The 26,065-nt window shown below is 37.3% G+C and overlaps 1 protein-coding gene across 1 annotated transcript; it reads left to right on the top strand.

The window, feature by feature from the left end:
* The first annotated feature begins 5,535 nt into the window (after nt 1-5,535).
* On the top strand, nt 5,536-25,542 carry LOC103025644 (syndecan-1). The gene is made up of 5 exons (XM_007257316.4): nt 5,536-5,738; nt 20,663-20,741; nt 21,573-22,246; nt 23,181-23,313; nt 23,955-25,542. Exons 1-5 carry the CDS (start codon nt 5,670-5,672, stop codon nt 24,119-24,121), a joined length of 1,122 nt encoding a protein of 373 aa, XP_007257378.3. The 5' UTR covers nt 5,536-5,669; the 3' UTR covers nt 24,122-25,542.
* Nucleotides 25,543-26,065: the final 523 nt, after the last annotated feature.

The following is a 26,065-nucleotide window of genomic DNA, read 5'->3' as shown; positions in this document are numbered from 1 at the left end:
TTTACTAATACAGTAGTGTTCAATTAAAGATAAAAAGAGTAGAGCTGTTTGTGTGTTATTTGTTTATTTAGATTGGGTTTGTCTCACCACATTGTATTAGCAATCAAAGCATAAATCAAGGTACTTTCAAACAGTTCACTTACTTTAACACAAGTTAGACATAGACCATGCTGAACTGAACTGAACTTAAATGTCGTTAGAGTGCTTTAAATGTACTTCATATTTCTGCTCGCCCAAGCATTATATTTCTGCACCCAAGCGTTTTGTTATGACTTGCACTTTAACACATGTGCCGCTGCATTGTGCTAATCTTTCCGGACACATAAGCCAGTTGAGAGATCAATGCTCAAAGGGCATCTTTCCTCAAACTCGCGTCAAGCTTCACAGCTTGTTGAGTGGGCAGAGCCTTACTGTGGCAGGAGGCAGACCCAGACATCTGATCAACAGACAGCTGGTCCCAATTACATTAGAGCAAAGCTTGTGTGGGATCCCTCATTAAGAATGAAAACCCAAATCCACATGGCGGCAGGAACCTACAGGAATCATGGGGGTAATAAGAAAGTCTCCACACCACATCTACCCCGTCAACATGACACATGCGAATGCTCATAGATGTGTAGTGTAGAAGCCTCAAGTGGATCTGCCTATGGATGACACTGGTCTATATCTCTAATGGAGCTTTTCTTCTTGTTTGTAAAACCAGATCAAGCATGCTTTGATGAAGAAGAAGAAGAAGAAGAAAAGAAGAAGAATCAATTGCACTCTTAGATTATTCACTCTAACATGTTTCATTTCTCCATGTCTCAACCGTCAGAGCCTTCAGAACGATTCCACTTCCTGATACCTAATCTCAGTGAAGAACAGCTCCGCAGCCAGCCAGCAGCCAGGCAAATCATTCCACATGTACCAGTCGGGCAGCAGCCTCTCCCAGACATAGACAGGAACGGGTGCCATAAGCAGTGATGCACTGTATAATCATGCTGACCGCAGAGGGAAAGCCACCAGCTCTGTGAGGCTACGTGGGAAATGCCATGACTTCAGCTGCACAATCATCATTTCCTATGAGCCCCACTAAAAATACAAAGTCTTGTGAAAATCTGCTTTTGGTATCATTAGTCACTAAAATGTCAGGTGGTGATTATGCTTAAACCCAGAGGCCGACTGCCATTTTGTCTTGAAATATCTTCGACGGCAGCTCAATGCGTTCACCAGAAACTGTGCATTGCTCTACCCAAATGCAGCATTGTTCCAAATGCTGAGGAGAGCAATGAGCTCAGTGAGTGAAATCACAGACTGTAAACTGCAGCAGTCAGGCATACAAAGAACAGTATCTAACTGACGGGTTTAAGTGGCTGGTCGAAATCCGCAAATATATGTTTATATAGAGTCCTTGTGACTTTGGTTAGGGCTAAAAATGCTCAGATGCAGTTAAACAAGCCTATTTTTAACAGCCCTGATATGATACATCACTAAAAAATGGCAAACAGCCATTAACATTATTCTCTTTCGCACAGCCTAGAACAGGATTTAAGACTTTTATCTTATCCATGTATTGTGAATAAATGACGTTACACTTATGTAGCACCTTTCTAGACATCCAAGGACGCTTTACAATCACATTTTAGATACAACTATTTACACTCAGCACTCATCTACATGAACACTGGTGAGAAGTGGCAGCCAATCGCGCCCAACATACTCTTAACAGGAAATCAGGTAAAGCCACCATGGCTACCCAAACAGTGTCCTTTCACCATTTTGCACTATGCATTCATGCGCATTCTCAGCACAAATCAGACCAGGGCCTGAGCTGTGGTCAATTAGCATTAGCTTTTAGCCTTCCTTCCATTTTATTGCCTGGTAATGCTTTCGCTATTGGGCTGGATGCATGCACATTTGGGCTGTATAACTAAAATGAGGAAATCCTGAAGTTCTGTCTGTTTTACAGCATCATTTGCTACTTTAAATACAGTTTAACATTCTAGGACACGCTAGGAACGCTTCTAATGAATGCATTAAACTAATGTAAGTTACACCCATTGCAAACACTGATGTGCACATGCATACACATTAGTTCCAGCAGAGAAGTATTGCCAGTAGCTTAGGACTCTTTGGAGCAGTTAAACACAATACTATTGCTACTATACCTAATGCCAAAAGTCAGATCTTAACTCTTAGTTCTTATTTAGATACAAAATCTAAAAAAAAAAATGTTTTAAATAAAATGTGCAAAATAAAAGTTGTTATGCAATATGTTTTGCTCTTTGCATTTTTCTGTTTTTTGCTAAATATGTTTTACATTAGGACAAAGCAAGTAAAGTATGCTTTGATAAGCTTTGGCGTAGCGTTTTCTTACGCATGAAAATAACCACAGTGGTCAGATAAGATGGTAGCTCTCAGAGAAGAGGAATGTGTCACATGCCACAACCTCTATGAACCTCTCCACTTAAGATCTCACATTAACACAGCTGCCTGACAGACTCCTGAAATACACCCTGATGTCATGTCACCCAGCACAAAAACAATAATCAATCTGACCTACACAAACAGAAAACTTCGTATAAAACCCATTGTAGTTCAAATAGGAACCGCTTCCCCTAAACCATAAATAGCTACAGCAGATCCAGTACAAACTGCATTGATAGCTTTTTAAGATTCTATTTTTTCTTTATTCTTTAGAACTCATAGACATTTCTCATTTGTCAACTGCATCAGAATCATGTTGTCAATGAGCCAAGTGTTTCTGATTTTTGAGAATAATAAAAAAAAACGGAATCATAAAGAACTCGCCTTAGCACTACATGAAAAAGCCTGTGGTAATGTGTGTGTGTGTATATATATATATATATATATATATATATATATGCTTTGTGTCAAGGAAGAAGAATAAAACTAATAACTAATAAAAGTAAAAGAGTATATCATAATGCCAGGTGGTGTTTTTTGCTACACTTATTCTATTAATTCTACCCTATACTACCTATACTACTATACTCTCCTATCCTATATATATATATATATATATATATATATATATATATATATATATATATATATATATATACACATCCTAGTTTCCCACCATATACTCCCCATACTCTCTATATTGCCCTGTACTCCTTATACTATCCAATTCTCCTAACCTATACTACCCTATACACAATCTACTGCACTATACCTCTACCCTATGCTACCCTATTTTCATTGTATTATTTCTATCCTCTCTATACTGCATTATACTCCTACCCTATACTTGCTATATGGATGTTCAGTCATGACGCACAGCTTTTCAAAGGCTGCTCTACAAACTCTAAAACACTGAATACAAAGCTCATCTGAAAAATGGCTCTACACTTCTTGCTGGGGTTTCAGATCAATTTCAACTTTTGTTGCATTGTATTTGCTAACCACAACCTATATACACAATGCAGTACACAACAATAAAATTTGTACTTGGAGAAATCGTTTCTCCTTTAAACAAGCATGTTGTGTTAATCGCTCATGCTTTTTTTCTGTAAAAAAAAAAATCTGTTTATTTTTGTTTAATGTAACCTATTGTTATTATCTACATCCTGTACTCTTGTGGAATGAGGGGCAGCTTACTGAATGTGATGATATAGATCCATTCATCACTGAGGGCAGTTCATCAAGTGTAATTTGTCAAATGACGCTGTAATATTTGAATAGTGCACTAAATACGTAAAAAAATAAGGCATTTCACACCTAAACATTTAGACCCCCACCCACTCACTGAAGGTTCAATGGCAACCATACAGGGATCAGGTTGGATCTGAACCCAAGCACCTCAGTTGACAAATAGCACAAGTCAAACTATTAGGAAAGGTGTCTTTGTTATGTTAAACCGATCAGGCAAGTGCAGAAAACACATACAATCTGAACAAAATGAGTTCTGCTGTGTGTAGAACCGAACAGGGGTTATTTGATACATAACAACATTGAAACCCCTTTTCTGTACCGTTTAAAAACAATGATTCTAAAGAATTTTAATTAATGTAAACCAAAGTTTACTAAAACTTACTAAAACAAGTAGTAGCAACTATGTTCCTGTTTGAATAGAAGGGTGTCAAAAACAAAATGTTGTATGTTTCAGGTTTGCATTGCATTGTATGTAAGGGTTGTTCTAGGTTAGTATTGTTAGCAGTTAGACAAAACTGTGTTGGACAGAATTGTGTGGTGTGGATGATTGATGATTTATTTAATGACAAATTCACATGCTTCAGATATACCTGACAAAGGCATTGAAGCATGAGCTGAAAAGTCATGTTTTTAATAAAATAAATAGGTCTATTTTTGCTACAGAGTGGGTGATGCACCATTTTTGATGAGTCATTTTTTATTTTTGGTTGCACTTCATCCAGAATAGTTTGTTGAAGTACCCTTTCCTTCCTCCTTTTGGATTTATTGACAACAAATAATCGTTTTACAGAATAACGGTTGATACACATGCAGCTGTCTTTCAAAATTCTGACATCTGAAAGGATTGACTTTAATGATTTTAGAAGTGTATGGATCTGGTGCAACTTCACTGCACAACAAAGTGCCTAGCAACACGTTTAGTAAAAAAAAAAAAAAAAAACCCTGCAGCACTTGTTGACTGGATTATTTCCAATTTGTTAGAAATACAAAAAATAACTAATGCATTTTGGCACTCAGGCCTTTTTTGTGCCGAAACACACTGGCTGGTCAGTGTAACATTTAGCAGTTTTGTTTTCTGACTGTTTTAGACTAAATGCAAAGCTAGAAAAGTGGATGCAAAAACTCATTTTTTATGTAGTGCAGTGTAAAAGTAATGTTTTCATCCATTTTCACAGTTTTAATTTTTTCATCTCTGCCCCTCACGATCGGTATTTCAGGAAAATTAAAAAAAGATATATATTTTCCTTATTTTCTATTTTTTCCATTTTTGCATTTTGCAAGTTGGATTATAACATCACATTTGTTTTACAAGACACAAAAATGGACAAAACTCTTTTTGCGAAAGGCTGAAATGAAAAAACAAAATAATTGAAAAATTAAATGAAAAAAAAACATTTTTATACCCAAATTTCTATTTTCGAATTAAGCTTGATACAGTTGATACGTGTTACATTTACCTTGGCAGCTTTATGAGAGGGTAAAGTAGAAGATCTTAACTTTCAATGAAAGTCAATATGAAAAAGATTTTGTCTCAGGTAATTTTGGAGCCATGTCAAGACATGAAAATAAGCAAAAATAGAGATGCCCTTTTGTATTTTTCTTTTCTTGTTGTAATGATGTGTATCTTAGTGAAAACAAACTTGTTACAAACGGTCTCTGCACACAGCTTGTCTCTTTACATGCTGTGAGAAAGTTCACAGAAAATAATCGGTAAATATGAGCTTATCAGATCAACTGAATATTCCGACTTTTTCGTCACATTTGGAGCGAATACTGAGGGAAGTAACCATATTTGGTGAGGTGGGCGGGGCGTGAACTCACCTTGGTCCAATCGTGGATCGGGGGCGGGGTTTGCGTCTCTTCACTGAGGCTCTTCTTGGGAGCGTTTACCGGCTGGATTCACACTGTTGGAGGAGTTGGACGGCTTGTTTGTGGGCTCAGCGCGTTTGGAAGCGTCGTTTTATAATCTGAAAAGGCTGAAACCAGGCTGCTCGGTTTTCTGCTGCTTGAAAATGAGGATTGCGTCCAGAACCACGCTTCTTATTTGCCTCTTCTTGTGGATACCTACTGTTACTGTGTCGGTGAGTAGCAGCAAGCCCAGTGTGGCGTCTGTCTGTGAATGATAGGGATCAATGGCGCTGTATATGCCCGGGGTGTATTCGTGGGAAAGTAGGTAATAGACTTTAGCTCTAGGGGTTGTTGTTTTATTTCTTTATTTACTTCAAATGAGGCATTTAAAGCATTGCTTTGTTATATTTTTGTCAGCTTAACCGGTTGCTTTTTGGTGCCACTATTAAGAAATTATTATTTTTAATGTAAACTTGAGCCTTGAGCTTTGTGTGTTTTATCCTTGCTGTAAGTACATACTAATGTCCTAGCCTAGGACCATTAATTGGTGGTTACATGATAGTGTAAACATCCCAAACAACATTTAAATGGGTTAGGTGGGATCCAGGTAGGTTTCAAGGGCTTTCCATTTGGGTTTAAGGTGGGCATGAGCTCAAAAACTGTTTTTACCAGGACCAAGTTGGATTTCCCAAATGGACCCCATCATTACAGCCTACCCTAATCTCAAATGGGCCCCATCTAGGCCCCATATGCAATTTAAAACCCACATGGGACATGTTTCCTTTTGTTTAACTCCTCCTAGTCCCATCCCTGACGTTCATATGTAGGACCAACATAGACAAATCCTTTGATACTTGATTGAAACTTCCCAGATTCCTCATTGAGCTACATGTACAGGCCCCACATAGCCATGTTATCTAGGATCCCATCCTCTTTTACACAGATGATCCAGGCTTGCTTAGTCTACCAGGTAAGAGCTTATCACCACTTGGATCAGCCAACACTTGGCCCCACAAGTCACTGTTCACTAAAACTACTTCATACCTCAACTGTAAACCTGCTCTATGTGGTTGTATCTCATATATCATAAGGTATACATGCCATGATAACATACTCATGTGGAGCCTATATGTGAAGCCCAAATAGGATCCCAAAAGTTCTTTTCCATTGCAGGGGTGATAGCGTTCCGGCGCCGCGCCGGAAATCCGGCGTAGCGTGGCTCTATAAAAAAAAATATATATATATATAAATAAAATAAATAAATAAATAAATAAATAGAGCCGGTTCAGGTATTAAGTCCCGCCTCTCAGTAGAAACAGCCAATCAGCTTGCTGTTTTTGCGGCGCGCGGAGGAGCGTTGGAAGCCCCTCCCTTGCTGTGAGATTTAGCAGCGGGATCGGACGCAGCAGCTTCAGCTGATTTAAAAACAGATCTGGATATACGGAGATTTTTCTCAAAAAAAGATAACGGTAGGCTAAACACGTAAACTGTGATGATATGTTTCTGATAGCTGGTTAAAAATACACTTCTTGTATCAGCACACAGATTAAACCCACTGTGATTAATAAACTGCAGCTGTGTTAGTGAGTTAGCTTGAGTTTGGAATTAGCTAGATAGGGAGTCAAGGTTTTAGAAAATAAATAAACTATATATGTAACTTAATGTTTAACTTGCCCTGTACCTGATCAGCTAATCACTATTTCACATATTTCACTGTCGTTATTAGTTTAGGATTACAGGAGAAAATGAATATAGCTAATTAGCTAGAAGCCAGATGTAGTGGATAGTCAGATTTTAGTACAGTACTTTATGTTTGTAGTTTAAAGCAGTTTCTTAACCCTGATCACTGAACTAAAATTGTGTTTTCCACCTGATCTTCATTTCACCTAGATTTTCACCGATCTTGGGCGGGGCCAAATGCCACATTAATGCCACACAGGTGCCTGGCAAACCTGGCTGGTACAGATTCCCCTAATTACTTCCACACCAAAGCAAACACTGGTAATTTACGCTGCTAGTAAATAAACATGAATGTTACTGACCAAAATAAACGCTTTTTAGGAGAGATATAAGTTCTGTGTAAATATTTATAAGACAATACCTGACAAAATCAGTTTTAATGACGTTAAATAAACATCACTGTGACAGCGCTAGTCGCAGTTTCACCGCAGTAAAGGACGAGGAGGTGAATCACTTATCTAACCAGCCTTTACTGATTTCTGCTCCAATAACCCTTTCAATAACCTCCAATAGCCTTTAATAGTCTTCAGTAGCCTTCAACAGTCTAACCTTGCAGCCGTGGTGTGTCCACTAAACTCCGTAGTTATAAACATCATGAGGTTAGCAGCGCGCTAACTGACCTGTTTATAATGTAATCCGAGCAGTGCCTCCGTGACAACTGCTGCTGTTAGCTGCTTTGGCTGAAAGGTGAACTGTAGAGAGCTGTATTATCCGTTTTTAAAACCTTTTCCTACACAGATGAACTTAAAAAAAACGTGTAAAAAAAACGCTCCAGACTGGCTGAGCTGAGCTCTGTAGCCCATGGCTGGGCTGTAGCTGTGACTGAGTGAAGAGAGCGGGGCTTGTGCTGCTGCTGCAGCTCCCACTAGTGGTTGGATGAGGAACTGCAGCTTCTTGAAAGTGAGCAGTTTCACCGGTTTCACCAGTTTCATCCACACACAGCTCTGATAAACTGCTTAACCCTAAACTCCTGAATCAGATCGGCTAAAATCATAAGAATATCTGCAGAACAGTGTTAATATGCAGAAGAATATACAGAACAGTGTTAATATGCAGTAGAATATGCAGAACAGTGTTAATATGCAGTAGAATATGCAGAACAGTGTTAATATGCAGTAGAATATGCAGAACAGTGTTAATATGCAGTAGAATATGCAGAACAGTGTTAATATGCAGTAGAATATGCAGAACAGTGTTAATATGCAGTACAATATGCAGGATCAGGGTTGAGAAACACTGCTGTAATGTGACTTCTGTTCATTTGTAGTTCACAGTAAGACCACATGTCCTGACGTTTATAAAAATCTCTATGAAACATAAAGTTACATTATTTTACACAAGGACACCATCTTAAGAAGAGCTCTCAGTAGAAAAAAAAAATAAAAGTGCACTTTTTTTACAAGAGTGGAGAAAATGTAAATATGAAAATGAAAACGTTATCTAAAATGTGTCACTTGACAATAAGGTTATACACAGACTATTAAATGTTTGAATAATGTGTCAACATTTATGCCTATGTTACGTCACATATGCAGTCTGTTGTCCCTCCCCAACAACCCCCCCCCTTCCTCACCCTGTTGGAACAGGAAAAAAAAGTTCAGGCTCAGGATTTTTTTTCACTATCACCCCTGCCATTGGTTCCATTTTGGTCTTACATATGGATGCAAACCAGGGTCAATGATGGGTCCCTATCTGGGATGTACACTTTATGTGGGGACTAAAGATGGGACTCATCATTCAGAACCCAACCCCTCTAGCAATGTTCCACCTATGTGAGCCCCACAAGAGCATGTTTGCTAGGTCTGACTGTTTGCAGGCGTGAGTATCTCCATGTTAGTTATATGCATAGGCCTGTCAAATACTTGTGTTATCGTATATCTTGATAGCATTGGTTGAGATGCTGTTGCATAAGTAAGAGTTGTGATTGGAACACTGATTTCCAAGTATCTCTTTCCATGGCTGGTGAGAAAGGAGGCACATCTCTCACCTTGTAAAAGCATTCTCACATGACTGCCAGGTCAGGAATGCTGGAGCGGAAAGTTGGTACGGCTTAAGGCCATTTATTCATGGCTGTTCTTTCAGCCAGGTCTTAATGATCCTGGGCTGCTTTGACGCAGAGATGTAATAGTGCATAAACAGCCTTTTAGTTTGTGCTGACTGCACCTTTTCCTTTTTTTAATATGAATAACTGTGCCACATACCTTCCCACCATAGTTGTAGGGAAGAATAATTGTGGTAGGCTATGTAAGGTTGGAATAGAGTCAATTTAGGTTGGTTCTTTACTGTGGCTTACTTTGTCCTAAAGGGTGCTTTCAGAATTCTGAGGCTGATTAGTCTTTGGCTGTTAATTGAGCCTGCCATTATTTGGGCTGTTTCTTTATTTAGACAGTGTACAAAGGAGAAAGTTGTGGATGTGCCACATACTGTTCCACCATAGTAGTACGGAAGCATAATTATGGTAGGCACATTTTTTGGTTTGTGGTAAGAGCCAGACACTAGGTTTTATATATATATATATATATACTTAGAGTAGAGTAAATTTCTGTTAGTTCTTTACTTTAGCCAACTTTACCCCAAAGGCAGCATTGGTATTGTTATGCTATGTGTATAGTATATGTCGTTTTGGAGTCCATTTGGGTTGCTTATTTACTTTAGCCTGCTTCACCGTAAAGACCACCTTCTAAATTATTTTTTTCTTTGGCATATTTTATGTTTCAATTAATGTACAGAGGAGATTGTGGGCTGTATTTTACTGTGGGCTGTATGTACTTTCTGGGGGACCAAAAATAACAGGAACCAGCATCCATCTCCTGTTTTACAGGCTATTTCCTGAAGGCTGAGGTCAGCTCTGTTCTTCTGATGTACAGTAGCTAAGTACTCTGCATTTTAGCGCCAAGCAGGGCACCAGGTGCTATCAGCCAGCAAACACACTAAAACGTAAAGACAAACTGAACACACCCAGCTAGTCCTTTCTTCCTGCCATTAGTTCCCCTTGTCTGTCATCTCCTCAGATGTTTGGTTTTCTAGCTCCTCTGGTGTTGAGTTTGGAAACGCTGGCTTTTCTAAAAGGGGGTTTGGTAAAAAAGCAGAAAGTATGTGAGAGATTAGATCATTTACTCAGTTGGGATTGAGAGAGATTTGGTCTGACATGGGGGTCAACATTGGACTAATCATCCTGTATCTTGGCTTGAGTCATTCAGTCCTATATTAACTTGTAGCCTTTTATAGAGAAAAAGCAAAACATGGTCGATTAAAGCCCATTTAAAGAGCAATACATTTATCCATGGCTAATTAAGTTTTGAATCTTTTGTGAAATCATTTAAGGATCATAACCATATACAGTTACACATTCACACACTTTTGTCAAAAGCTAATTGGACAGCTGGCGATGTGCTGTGACCATGCTGGGCTCGCTGTCATAACAGACTAATTGCTTTGACTACGGGCCTGTTCACACTGCTGTGTCATCTTCACTGACTCAGAGCTAGTGTCTGACCACACGGAGCACTGCGAATGCCGTTCTCCATTTGATGAATATCTTTTGTTATTGTGTTCAAAGAACTAAATCACACCAGTGTTTGGATTACTTGTATTAAAGGAGCTGAATAATCCTTAATTGCTGCAAATGTTGTCTACTGGCAAAGACATGTTTGTAGGGGTGTAATGGTAATATGATGATACATTAATACTGAAACAGCAGTGTTTCTTAATGCGGTTAAATTAAGGAGTGCCTGAACGTCAGTAGTATGGGCTCAATAGTAGGACATAAATATTGTTGTCGTGATTTATTATGGCTCAATACAGTATGCTTCAGCAAGGATAAAGAGATTTAATTAAAACCACTGTTTTTTTTGTATTTTTAAAAGACTGCACTAATGGTTCTTTTATCAAATGTCAGTTGGAACAAATATGTGACATATTGTGTATCTTAAGGTCTTCCAAAACGTATTGCCTATCTGTATCATAGTCAAATATCAGGCAAAATCTTAAATTTACAACATAGCAAATTTACAGGAGTAAGAACATTTTTCTTGAAAACAATAAAAAAAGGCATTTTGAAGTAAAAACAATAGTCCATTGATCATCGAATGTAACAAAATTCACAGCTATATATATTTATCTCACGAAGTGAAATGCTAACCAAGCACAAGGTTTGTTCACAGTGACAGTGACTATATGAAGCTATTTTTATGAACCTTTTTTTTCCTGTTTGTTGCACTTTTGTCACTTGTGTTTTAAGCCTCTGTGCTGTGATTCCATCTGTGTTCTTTGCGTTACGTGAATATTAGCTGTAAACGAGCACACTACCCATCGATTAACATGCTAGTCACAATTCAGTGCAGTCTAGTTAGTTAGTTGTATTATAACTTGTCCTGGAGAGTCGACTAAGGGAGAAAATAAATTAGATTTGTTTTATTTTTTTTTTTTTTTTTTGTGAACACCTCCATTTAAAATCAGTTCAGCAGAAGACCCTTCACCCTTTCCTCCCCCAAAAATGCGGATCTGTGTAATCTCGTCTGGATTCGTTTACATATCAACAGCTGGGGCAGTCTGGCGGCACCACGTTCTGATGAAGTGTGAATGGATCACAGAGTGGTTTTCACACGTTCTCTGGAAGCCTATCTACCTGCTATTGTCAGATGTCACAAATTAACAGGCTCTTTGTGAGATACCCGACTGCTAATCCTGTTTATTGGGCTGATCCGACTCTTCCACTGAACGTGTGCTTCTTGGCTTCAAATGCAGGCTGTTTGGAAAGTGTAGTTCAATCCTGATCATAAATCATGTGGCAGAAAAACGCGCCATGAAGGGGAAATTATTTATTAACCGAAGGCTGGAGCTTTTACAATGGTGTGATTGTGTACTCTTAAGAAAGACATGAAAGCATGTATGAAGAAGTGAAAGCAGAAACCTGTTTATAGCTAGCAAGACATTTTATAGTATGTATTTTATTCTGTGTTGTAAATGAAGCCAGGTTCCCTGTAACATTACTTTTTTGTTGCTGTTGGGCAAAAACATGGTTACGTTTTTTAATGAAAGTCAGTGGAAGAAGTTTTTGAGCATTTCTATTTTTTCATTTATATGGAAATACTGTGATTTTGCTTTACAATTAAGGTATACAGTGTTCTACAGAAGTTATGTGCTTGTGAAAATATTAATTAAAAAAGCTCCTTATCTGGAAATACGTTTTATCTACTCTAATATCCGTACAACACCAATATTAATAATAAAAGTAGGGTTTTTACATCATTGTGTTCATTCAAACATCTCACAGTCTCATGCTGGGAGTTTAGTATTATTTATAGTTCTCATCATATCAACACCTGGTTTAGACTAACAATAAAAATAAAAAATAGTTTGGAAAAGAAAAATTGAATCCATATGTCCGAATCCGTATATTCAAGAGAAATCTGGAACAATGTATAGTAAAATACCGAAAATGTGTTTTAAAAATCATATCACTGAGAAAATTGCGATATTGAATTGTATTGCGATGTATATTGATATTGCAAATTCTGGGTTTAATTTTTGTTTTAGTCAAGCTAGATCTCTAGCTGAGAAGATCTCAAATACTTCCTATATCCTTTAGAATTGTTTTTCATTTCTATTTTTTTTCTCTGCACCTCATATAGTTCACTCAGGAACAGCTGTTTGGCAGTGCTCTATTTCTGATGCACTGTTGGAGGAAATTCCCAGCATCAGATTTGAGTCCTCTATATGTCTCAGCCTGTTTGTCACATGACTGAAAGCGTAAATCACGATTAGTGAAGCGTGGTTGTTGAGCGCACATCGTCTTTTTCTTCAGCGTCTATTGGTGGACTGGTCACACCCATCTTTCAGTGAGGCGTTTTCTTGGCAGGGCTGTTCTCTGTTTGCCGAGCCTGTGGACTGAGCTTACATGACGTTTTGCAGGTGTGAATTACATCATGCTGCATTGTTTCTTTCCACTGCTTTTCAGAACTTATCCCGGATCACTGGTGACACCAGACTACCTGGAGGGGTTGAGACTTGTCAGACAGAGGCAGTTTAAGGAGGGCCTTCATTACTGGCCTTCAGTATTAGCACTTCATACAGAATACTTCTACACAGCATCTTCAGTAGCTCCTCCTGAGATGGTGTAGCAGTGTGCTTGTGTATAACGTGGTGATTGGTGTGAAGTATTGATCGATATTTGACTCTTTTTACATGTTCTTCAGCTCAGCAGGGTTGTCTGGTCAAATTTGGCTGTTGAGTGGGGCCATCATGGCACTCAGCACTTAACTCTTTCTTTCTCTCTTTCTTTCTCTCTTTCTCTCATTGTCCTTTTTCATTTCTTTCAATCTTTTTTTCCCTCTCAATGTCTGTCTTTGTTTATTTCTTGTTTTTTTTTATATATATTTTTCTCGTTCTGTTTCTCACTTTTTAATAAAATTTTACTTTCACTATTTGCTTCTCTTTCTCCTTTTTGTTTATTTCTTTCTTATGTTTTTATTTTTTTCTCTTTGTTTCCCACTTTTGTATTTAGGTTTGCTTTCACCATTTGCTTCTTTTATTTTGTTCTTTCTTCCTTTTATTTGACTTATTTCTTCACACTTTTATTCAGTTTTTTTAAATTCAATATTTTGTTGTTTTTCTCCTTTTTGGTTTTTCATTTTTTTCTTTTTTTTTCCTTTTTCACTCTTTCTAGTTCTTTTTTTTCTTTCTCTTGTTTCTTATTTTTTCTCTTTTTTTCTTCATTCTTTCTTTCGTTCTTTCAGTCCCCCTCTCTCGTTTCTTTCTTGTTCTTTCATTCCCTCTCTCTCTTTAACAGATTGTCAACCTGGGCAGGTACTGAAAGCCTCTTGTCAGCATATCCAATAAAACCCCAATCCCCCTCGGATAAGACGCATTCCATAGGTGCCCGTGTGCAGGCCACTCAAGGGCTGCATTGAACCACAGCGTCTGCGGCTGCAGGAGTGTGTGAGGATAATGAGGGAGGGTGGGGGTGGGGGGTGAGAAGAAATGGGGGGGGGGGGGACCAGCAGCAAAGATCTTACACCATAGGTTTCACATTGAGTGCCAGTGCTTATAAGCCTACTTAGTGGCATTCTGGGAAACAAAGTTGTAGCATAACATTCCAGCATAATAGTGTTAAAAAGAAACGAAGGGTCAAACCCTCCTCAACTTCAGTTCAGTGTTGTGGATTACAATCTTGCTGCCATCCAGTGAAAAACTTGTACTTGAACTTGTGTGTTTTTTTTCTTCTCTTTTTTAGATTTTCCAATGTAGCTGGGCTCTGTATTTCTGAATGAACAGACCTATAGAAATACTCCAAAAGGCCTTGGAACAATAGCTTTATTTTACATTGACTTCTATTCAAAATTAAGAAAAATGTTCCTTCTCTTTTCCGCCCTTTTTTGTTGAAATTTCTGTTAGTTCCACAGATATGACGTGGCTGAGTTGTGATGTGCTTAGTTGTAAGTGAGTAAATGGGGCAGAGTTTGGTGAGGAACAGGGTGTTTTTAAACATAAACTGATAGTGTGAGTCTCTCTCAGGCCTTGCCTGCTAAAGGCCTGTGTTTATAGAGGCCCTGTCATGGTCATAGAGTGAGGATTAAAGTGATGCTGAGCGTACCAACCAGAGGAAGATAACGTCTTCCTGTTGAACTTGTTGGCTGAGGGCTTCCAGACACAGTTTGTGTCACACTGGGGTTGTGTATGCAAGGGAATAACTTGTTTGAACTTTAAAAGGGCAAGAAAGAACTTGTAAATAGTTTTTTCTCACAGAAATTCCAATACATATAAACATTAAGGATGCACTGGATATTTGGCAACTGAAAATCCAAGAATCTAAGAATGATGTTACTGATGTTACTAAATAATTAATACTGAACATTTACTCCTTAAACTTAAGGCCTGTTTCAGTGTTCCCTCTACCAAAGGACCAGAGAATGTCTTTGCAACATTTTCAAGCCCACAGTCCTCCCCTGTCCCCTTGCAGCATTTAGGGATGAGAGCAAGGAATAAGGAACGTAGCAGATGAACAGATCATGTTTAAGCTCTACTGTCATAACGAGCTGTACAGGGCTAGGATAGTTATAGTAGCTGAGCTAATTTAGTCTTAGCATCTTCTATTTGTTTCTTTAAAAAGCAAGAAAAAAAATACATTTGTTACATCTGTTTGCCTATTTTTCTATTGAATCAAGTAAACGCAAAATTAATGAAACATGCAAAAAATATATACATTATTTTGTTTGGTTTCTGATATGTTTAAGAGAAATGTGATGTATGCAATACAGCACAATTAAAGCTATAATGATCTTTTTGATTATCAGTATTTAGCAGGTTTGATATTACAATATGATCATTTTTTTTATATCTTGTAGAAGCCCAGCCCTAACTGCAGAATTTTCTGCAGAAAACAATCAGTACTTTCCACTTGTCCTTCCTTGAAGAGTTTTTGGCCTTGACTGTGTATGAGAGGAAGCGGGGAGTGGAAATGCCCCTTATCTTTCAGAATGCCAACATGTTTGCCATTATTCTTCAGACACCAGCTCTTAAACGCTGCAGTCTCGCTGCTCTGCATGCTGGAAAAAATCCCCAGCGTTCCAGTGTTACGGGTTTAATTCAAGAAAACCATGTGCAGACCTGCAGCCTGTGCTGATTTCAGTGATCTGAGGAAATCAGCAGCTTGTGTGAAACATCAACCCCCTCCTTCCTTTCCAGAAAGCCCCCGTGTTAACCCAGGGAACAGAGGGGCTGTGGAAGTCTGGAGGTGGGGTATCGCATGCATGTGAGTGTTTGGTGGCCTTCACTCTGGCTGGGCTATTTATACGCTACAGTGCATTACCTCCCAGTCAAGCTCCTCACCAGTTAAGGCTCCAGTGTGGTAAACCAGTGGATTAGAAGTCATTTAATGTAGTTTGACTTTGCATTGACTTAATTGTGTCAGATATCCATGTTAATCATGGGGCAGAATACAAAATCTGCAGATAAGTAATATAAAGGTAACTACTTTGCAAAACAAGTGTAGTTTGGTCATAATTAGGCATAGGACATATGGCCCTAAAATAATAACACAATATTTCAATATAGTGTTGCAATGACTGTTTGGGCTGTGTATATTTAAAAATTAGATTATGATTATGGTTGTTTGTTTTAAATAAATTTAGAAAAAATCTAAATAAAATAAGTTTTTTTTTCTCACAGTTTACACAACACTAAATAAAACCCAGTCTGACACCAATCGTTATATGTAAACTAATAATAAAATAAAATACATTTTTTAAATATATACAGTATTGCAAAATTAAATACCATGTAAGTTTGATTTCTCAATTTTCTTACGTTCCTAATGACAAAATGCTGAAATTTTCCCAAGTACGAGACTATGTACTACTGCAGCAAAAATAAATGTTATAGAAATGTATAGATCTATTTTGTTAACTTGTTCACTAACTTACCAAGAATAGTCCAAGAGTATGCATAAAATAATAATAATCTAACAGAACAAATGATGTAATAGTAAAAATAATTAAATGTTTAGAATTTACTGCATGCAAGCAAACTGCACATACAAACAACTATACAAAAATATGCTTAAAACATCAAAACAAATACAAAATAGACTGCTTTTGAGGGGCATAAGAAAATATCAATATATCAAAGTATCACAATATGTGTTTGGCAATATTGTATAGATTTTATTTTTTCATTATTAGTTTAGTTTACCTTTACAGGTAGAGATTGTTGTCGAACAGTGATGCAGTGATTTGTTTAGTGTTTTTTTTTTTTTACTGGCATAATTTTACACTGTTCATTAGATATTTACTGTTGTGATTGGTTAATTGCATGTCTTGCTTACAGTATCATAGTACAAGGTCAAGTTCTTGTCCTGAGTATGATATGGCACACCCCTAGTCCCAATGTTTATTTGATGCTTGTTCTGAGTAATTTGCTTAATCTAAATGCAGTTTGGCCGTTTTCCTTCACTGCAGTTTCTTTGTAAATGTGGTCGCTATAAAAGCATGCTTACAATTCCTGCCTGCCAGTCTGCATCTGAGCTTTGCAGTGTGCTATATATGTGCTTATACCACATTGGCTTTCTGAAAATACATCATTGGAAAAACATGCATAGCCTAAACCTAAAAAAAGCCCTATTTTAAGATTAGAGGTGCAGCTAGAGCTCATTTTAGGTTGACACAATGTAATTTAGAAATGAGTGGCCCAGGAATTCCAAAATATCCCATAGCATCCCCTCACAATCACAGAAAAATTGAGTTAATTGAGCTCCAGCGGTACAGATGAGCTTTACAGCTGTTGGGTCTGGATTGCATTTGTTAAACTCTAGTCAAATTTAATGAGAACTGAAGTTGAACGGCAGTTGCTCGCCTCGGGACAGAATAGCGACACGCATTCTTATCCTTATTGACTTCTTGTAGATCTTGTTTTTTTTTTTTCTCCTCTAATGTTGTATTCTCTTTTTACCCTTATCCTGTTGGAGGACCCAAGCCACCTAAAGCTCTAATCATTTTCTTCACCCAGTTGTAATATGACCCTGTGCCACAGTGCTTCTTTGTGATTGGCTATTGAGCTGAAACATTGTGAAAACTGATAGCATGCCATGTTGAGGCCAGTGACTGCAGCCGTGAGGCCTGCTGAAGCTCAGCTTTGCTGTTGGTGCTGGAGAATTGAAGTATAGAGAAATTATTCAAGCAAATCCTGAGATTGTAAAGTTTAAATCAATTGGTTTCAACCTGTGGTCCTCTGCCCGTAGTGGATCATGGTGACCAAAAAAGCTTGCTGATTATTAACCAGTATAGTAATGTGACTGATAAAGCCAGCTGGTGAATTAGCTAGCTAGTTTTTTATAGTACGTAGTTTATCGTGCATGTATTACCCATCATAGATACATGATTAAAACAGGAGCTTTTATAGACCTGTTTGTAAAATATATGGACGTGACCTTGATGCATTCTGCTGTCCTCAGAATGGCCCATTATGTTTTTCATAACTAAAAGAGCTTAGTGACACAAATCAGACAGTATGCAAACTTAAAAAAAAAAAAAAAAAAATCCCCCTATTTGTTTTATTTGTTAACACTTAACGGTTAATATTCAGAAATCCATTGTTCCTTGAAAGGGTGTAAATACATTATTATGCTATTTAGTATTTTGTCACCGAAATAGTATATTATTTACGGAAACTCAGAGCTGCCAAGCCCTAATATATATTTGGCTCAGTATCATGTAATTACGTGAAAAGTTTTATGTTATAACGTGAAATTTACCATGTTATAATGTGATACTTATCACGTTATTTCATGATATGGAATTATCATGTTATTTCATTATGTGGTATTTTCACGTTATAACAAGAAATTATCGCGTTATTTCGTGATATGAAATTATCACGTTATTCCGAGATAAGGAACTATCATGTTATTTCATGATATGCAACTTTCACGTTATTCTGAGATATGCAACTATCACGTTATTCTGAGATAAGAAATTATCACGTTATTCTGAGATATGCAACTATCACGTTATTTAATGTTAAACATTTATCATGTTATTTCATGATATTAGGCCATTCAGCACTTCAACACTTACCAGGTTCAGTGAAGGAACATGGCTCGTCTGCATGACTTAATTCAGTTCTATTTCAAGCTTGGTTTAAGGCATGGTGGAATTCTACAGTTGTTGAGCACTGTAGCTGGAGGCGACGTGAAGTGAAATGGAAGCGCGCTGGCTTGGCCATGTATCAAAGTAAAACCATATTGATGTTTTCACGTTATAACGTTAAAATATCATGAAACAACTTGATAAATGTTTATCACAAAATAACATGATCATTTCATAATTCGAAATAACATGATAATTTCTTATCACGAAATAACATGATAATTTCACGATATAACGTAAAAATACCATATCATGAAATAACATAATAGTTTTGTATCACGAAATAACGTGATAGATATCACGTTATAACGTAATAAATATCACGTTATAATATGAAACCTTTTACGTTATTACATGCTACTGAGTCAAATTATATTTCTATGGCTGGCAGCTCTACGTTGCCGTAATTATTGCAGTCAGTTTTGGGACAATATATCATCCAAGCAAAAACAGTTATTGTGAAAGGCCTAGTTTATTACAACAAATGCACAGATCAATTCAAATTTCTATATTTTGAAAAGCTGATATTAATTTTTTTTTGTTGTGGTTAAAGTAATTTAAGTTAAAGTTAAAAATATTGTTTAATAATTGAATCTACCATTAGTCCTCACTTACAGGGGAGCACCTTTTGCTTCATTAGCAGTTAGCTTAGCAGTAAATATATATGCTGTGTTCAGGTTACCTCAGAAGTTGGCTATGTTGGAGCTGGAAATGACACCAGACCCAAGTAAAAAATAATTTTTATACACAAGTAGTATACACTGTTTCAGAACATATCAAAAAAGCAGTAAACTAAATAGTTTGGAGTTACCACAGCTGATTTTACAACTATTTAACACGTTTAACCATTTATGTCTCATCTTAGCATTGTCCCATGTTAGCTTTGCAGTTAGCGATACCAGAGGAAAACAAAGCAGTATGCAGTATTTCATACATCCAAACAGTATGAAACCACATCCACAGATGGCAGTTCTAAACTTCTAAAATTAGTGCTCATTTATGCTGATTTTATGTAGACTTTTAACTTCCTCATGTGTTTTTGGAAGTTGGCTTTTGCCACCAAAATGAGTTGAACTGACGTGTTGACAGTTTTCAGTTCCCACTAATTAATTATTCTTTAGCTTGCACCTCAAGGCAGTTTCCTGTGGGTTGTGATATTTTAAGAGGTATTAAATGATTTGTCGTCATTTCATTTATTATTTAATAGTACACTCTTTACGGTGACTTGTTTTGTATTATATTATATTGTATTGTATTGTATAATCAAAAGCACCAATGAAATACAACCATGGTCATTTCAGTAGCGTGACTTGAACATCTGCTGGCAGACCACTTTAGATACACTGGCTCCATGGAGTCCATTCACAAGCTTATATTCAGAAATAGGGCTGGGGGTCACAGGGCAGTGATTCATAAAGCCACAGGGCCAGAGGGTCCCGGGACTGTGTGGACAGCATGGAGGGAGGACTGGGGGGCAAAGACTCCATTTCTTTTGAACTGTGCTGCTCACAAGCGTAGTTTACCAGAAGTTGTGTGAGCTGTTATAAAGCTGATTAAGCTGTTATGTGGTGTAAACCACATGTAGAGACTTTTTTGTAATCCATGGTAAAATATCACATGGTGGCACCAAAATAAAATAAAACAAATCCCTGAAACTAAACAAAATGAAACACATTTCAAAGGTTTTGATGAATATTCCCATATTTCACTATCGCATAAATAAAATGTATAAATAATATATATTTTTTTCTCTCTCTCGTGTATTTCTTTCTCAGCAAAGTGCTGATGAGTCTGTGGATGAGGAGACATCAGGAGACGATGGGGAGTTCTCGGGATCAGGCTCAGGAGATGATGGTAAGAACACATTTTTTTGTTCATTTTCTATTGATTGCTCAGCCATATGAACTAGTGTGACATCCCTTTATTATAATACGTTGTATATATTAAATTAAAGTTTTTTTTTATTTTTATTACAGTTATTTACATAAAAAAACTAAACCCTTTCTAGATCTAAATACAGGACAGGGTAGAGTTGGGAGGTTAATTAAATTAATTAGATTTATTGAATTACTTCGATTACTTTTGTCAGAAACTTAAATAATAATAAAAAATATAAAAAAATAATATTTTATGTGGCAGTGATTTGTTTTAGATGTTACACGTTTCTCTAACTGAAATACAAGCATGTTATGTTTACATTATGTTTAATATAAAAGCTACATGTAAGGTTGAAGGGGTTTGCTTTACTATTCATGAAAAATAGATATATTTTTAAATTTAATTTAATTGAAACAATAGATCTTGCATGACTTTGCACATAGCACATTCTATCCGTTTGCAAAAACTGAAGTTATGTAGAAACTAAAACTTAATGATGATAATAATAATAATAATAATAATAATAATAATAGATAATAATAATAATAATAGATAATCAATCATTTATTTTGAATTTTTGTTTTTTGTTATTTTTTTTTACTTTTACAAAATCACCCATCCCTAGGGCAGAAAAATGTAATTTAATCGATTCTTGATTATCAGAAGCCAATTTAATTTGTTAACTGTGATTTCAAACCTGGAACAGTAGTGTACAGTATTTAGGTTTACAAGCTGCATTTAATTTGTGTTGGTTAGTTTGTTTGTGTTTTACCGTGTTATAACATTTAACATTCTTTCCATTTCCAGTTTTTATGACAGACATTAATGAAACAGAGGTGGCAACACAACCAAACACCAACATGACAAAAACGACCTGGGTAACCGAAGCTCCTGTTAAACTTCCAGAGCAGGCAGTCACCCAGCTGTCCTCAACGGTCATTCCCCAGGCTGGTGTTGAATCAGCAAGCCCCAGCACCACGGCTCCCCTGCACTCCACCACCAACATACCAGAGACTCAACCATCTCTAACCTCTGTCAAATCATTCATCCACGTCAAAGACATACCTGAGGTTGAAACCACGACAGTCCAACGTGTGGAACAAGAAACCCCTGATACTGTTCCAGTAGAGGAGAAGCTGCCTGTGCTGCCTGTAACTACAGAACAACCGACAACTACAACCACCCCAGAGAACGTTGAAGAAGAGCCTACATCTACTACATCTGTTCTGCTGGTACAAAATGTAGATGACACTTCAGTTGCAGATGACATCGATGACCAGCCAACAGAAGCACCTGATATGGAGACTACAACTTTACCTCTGCCGACAATGACAGGATCAGGCAATGTGGCGGCTAAATATGAACCTGAACCTGAAACTACAGAAGCCTCAGGTGAACCTGTGGAGTCTACAACAGTTCAGGCTATTGTTGAAGACCCTATTGATGCAAACATGATTCCAGAAGTGAACCGTGAGATCCCGGTAAGAGCTCAAAATATGTTAATAGGTTAATAATTACACGTGCAATTATTTGATTTTGCAGGTGGGCATGTATGGGTACCAGGTCTTGCTGACTTTTTTCTATTGCATTGGTACTAATTAAAACCAGACCCTGAATATATACTTCCATACACGTTTTTTTAAAACATGCATATGAGTTACTTACACCTACAGTCTTAAAAAATGATTCAAATGCTTTTTTTAATCATGCCATTAAATAACCATTTTGGTCCCAAAAATGAATAACCATGCTTATATCATTAAGCCTTAAAAATAACGCTGCACAATATTATTGTTTCCGTGGATTTCTCAGGACATCAATGCTACAGCATGTCATAAAGCATTTAATAGACTCTGTATATCAAAGAATAAGATAATCTGTCAAATATAATCTGCCTTTGGTAGATAAATCATGGAAAAAGGCAAATGGTGCTAAATTTCCTTGGATTTGAGCAAGTTGTAGATTGATATAGGTTTTAATTTGCCTTCTTTTCCTTAAATATGTTATGGATTTTTTTTTTTATTCTAATCCAGATTTTTTTGATGGATTTTTGTCTTTAATTGCTTTAAGAAGCAATTAAGACATAGGGACAACTCCTATTACAAGCCTGGTTCTTTATTTCTGGGATTACGATTATTTATTTTCCAATTTAATAGGTTATTAATACTAACTTATATGGAACCAAAGTGTTTCCTCTGTAGCTTCACTCAAAGAACAGCTTGTATCACTTTTATGTTTAAAGGAGCATCATACTCTATATGCCACACTGTCAATGCAAGCTGTTAGCATTTGAGGCTAAACCCCTCCAAATCTTCAGATCCCAGCTTCTGTCTCCACTAAAGGCATCTTATTCATTGATGTTCAGATACTTTTTTTATGCTTGTACTGACTTTTTTTCTTTTCTTTTTATTTTAGCAGGAAGATGATGACTTTGGCTTTGACAATGACATTTCTTCCAAAACAAGAATGAAGCTGCCTGAGTCCGAGGTTGCTCTGGGTGCATCTACTGACGAAGGAAACTTGCTGGAGAGAACAGAAGTTCTGGCAGGTGTGTGTTACAAAACAGAACCACATTGTTCCCAAACGATTACAAATGTATATATTTTGTATTTTTTAATCTATTGGAAGATGTATCTACAGTTTAGACTAGTATGTTGCCACTATATTTTTTGTAGCCATGAAGTATGCACTAGACCAGGACACAACCTTCTTCTTGTATTTACTTTCTTTCCAACCCAGACCAGTCTGACCAATAAGCAAAGAGAATATTGTCACATGGTTTTATTTCTCAGTGTAGTTTGTATATGCTTAGTGTAGGAATTATTCCACTTCATCCTATCAAAGATACGTGGTTACAATTGTGTTATTGATTTATCGTGTAATATATGTTACCTGACCTCAATTTCTGCTTACTTCAATATGGCTAAAAAAATGTATTTACAAACTTTTTAATGAAGTTAATGGGCTCTCCCTGATGGGTTAAATTAGTTTTTTTTTTATTATTTATTTATTAAGGATATTAAAACTTTAAAAGCATAATAATTAGAAATATTTTAGTTATTTGTTTTAACAATTTATATTTACAATGCATTGTGTGTAGATATCCTAATTGTGTCTATAATTAAAAGTAACTATAATTCATTAATCCAATAGAATGGTCATTAATAAATTCTCTTCTTGCCTCTACAGGTGTCATCGCAGGTGGCTTGGTGGGCCTGGCGTTTGCCATCATGCTGGTGGCTCTCATGGTCTACCGCATGAAGAAGAAGGATGAGGGTAGCTATTCACTGGATGAGCACAAACACCCTAACGGAGGCTACCAGAAGCCAGTGGCCCAGGAGGAGTTCCTGGCATAAAGACTGTCCAACACACTGTCCCATCTCTTGTTCTATGCTTGACTGCCACTTAAAAACAAACACTTCTCCACTCAGCAGATTCCATTGGCTTGGTGACACTTTATTGCGTTTTATATCCACGCTGGATGTGCGTCGTAGATCAGATGGATTGGTCTCTGAGAGTTCGAATTGGTTGATGGATCTTCAGGAAAGGTTCACGTTTCGTTTTGTGTTTTGGGTTTCTTTTCGTTCGGGATCCTCACACTGTGGACTGAGGGTGTCCTCGAGAGTCCCCTCTTATCGTGTGTGAGGTACTGTGGGACACTGCCTTATATTCTTCGGGTTGGGTCAGCCCTCTGCGCCCTCTGCCAACGTTGGGGAAGCCCCAGCTAATGTGAAATGGCTTCTCGTTTCCACTGTGCCTTATTTCCTCTCACAGGGAACTGAAGCACACACTGGTGTGCAGTAGCAAGAGCATTGGGCAGACAGCCCCCACCTACTCAACCTGTTTGTTGCCTTGGACGGAGAACATGGCGTGCACTTTTTCCCATGCAAGCAGTACAGTACTGAATTACACTCATCCCAGCCAACATGCTCATGTGGGGCTTGCGTAGGTGGAGCATGTTTCAGGTGGAGGCCTGGTGGAGATGGGCTGTGAATGGGTTTGTACCTGCATTGTTTCTGGGATGTGTTTAGGCCCCATTGAGGTCATACACAGCGCAGTGGACAGTTTCTCAGACGGGGATTAAGCCTAGTCTATAAACCTAGACTATATTTTCCTTTCAGTGGAAAACAATCTCAATTTAAAATAATATGTAGTCCAAGACTAGGCTTAGTCCCTGTCTGGAAAACTGCTGCTCCCATCACTGACCCTAACATAACTGGGGCCAATTTGAAAGCCATGGAGAAAACCTTCTGGGTCCAAGTTGGATACCCACACAGGTCCCACATGGGCACGTTATCTGGGATGGGCCTCATTATTATTTGTTTAGAACATACTCTAATCTGTCTGGGTTTTTTCTGCTTGCCCTGGGCTCTAACTGAACTTTTTTCTTCTTTCTTTTTTTTTTTTTCAGTGAAATTTTGTTTTTCATTTCTTTCATTGTAGATCAGCAGATCAGAACTTGCATGTGTGAGTGAAGAGATGCCTCTTTTACCAGGGGTGTAACCCACCAACCCCAACCCCAATCCCTATCACCATCCCTTAAATTTTCTTGCTGATTTTATACTTGCTTTCTCTAAAGATAGTGTGTTTGTATCAAATGTTAAAATGTTTTCATAGATTTAAGAGATTGCTGTTTTTTGGTCAGACATGATGCTTGTTTTGATGTTGTCTGATATCCCCTGATTGATCTCAGAAAACACTGTAGAAACTCTTTATTTTTATTTTATTTTATTTTTTGTATTTTTTGTTTCTTCTAATAAATCACAGATGTACAGTCCCAGTTGTTCCTCCAGCTCTTTATTGTACAGTATTGGAAGCCACAGGACCAAATCTACGGTTAAGAAAGCCTTACTGAGATAGCAGATGGCTACTGTGTATATAAATAGGTCAATGTGGGGCCTGTTTGTATAAGTGTGTACATGTTTCTATTGTTGATTTTTGTCTTTCTTTTTTCTTAAGTCACTTGTATTGTGGAACTGCTTTGCTAGAATGGACTTTCTCACATTCTTGTTTTTTTTGTGGTTTCCCAAACATTAAGCCTGTTTGTAGACTATGTTCCCTTCAGTTGGAAATCTTCATTCATAATGCTGTGTAGTTTAAGACTAGGCTTAATGCGTGGTTGGAAATCTGCCCCATTGTGTAGTAATACTCCTCAGAATGTGTCAATAGTGTTTAAAAGGATATCTTGCAAATTCATTAAATAAGGAAATAAGCAAAACTTTTTCAGAAGTGTTGGGGATGCATCATCATATTTGGAATATATCTTTGTATATATTTATGGGTATATTAGATGTATATTC

The sequence above is a fragment of the Astyanax mexicanus genome, chromosome 14 (assembly GCF_023375975.1).
Source record: "Astyanax mexicanus isolate ESR-SI-001 chromosome 14, AstMex3_surface, whole genome shotgun sequence".
Classification (NCBI taxonomy): Eukaryota; Metazoa; Chordata; class Actinopteri; order Characiformes; family Acestrorhamphidae; genus Astyanax; species Astyanax mexicanus.
The sequence above is the reverse complement of the archived record's forward strand: the minus strand, read 5'-3'. Positions and strand labels throughout refer to the sequence as shown.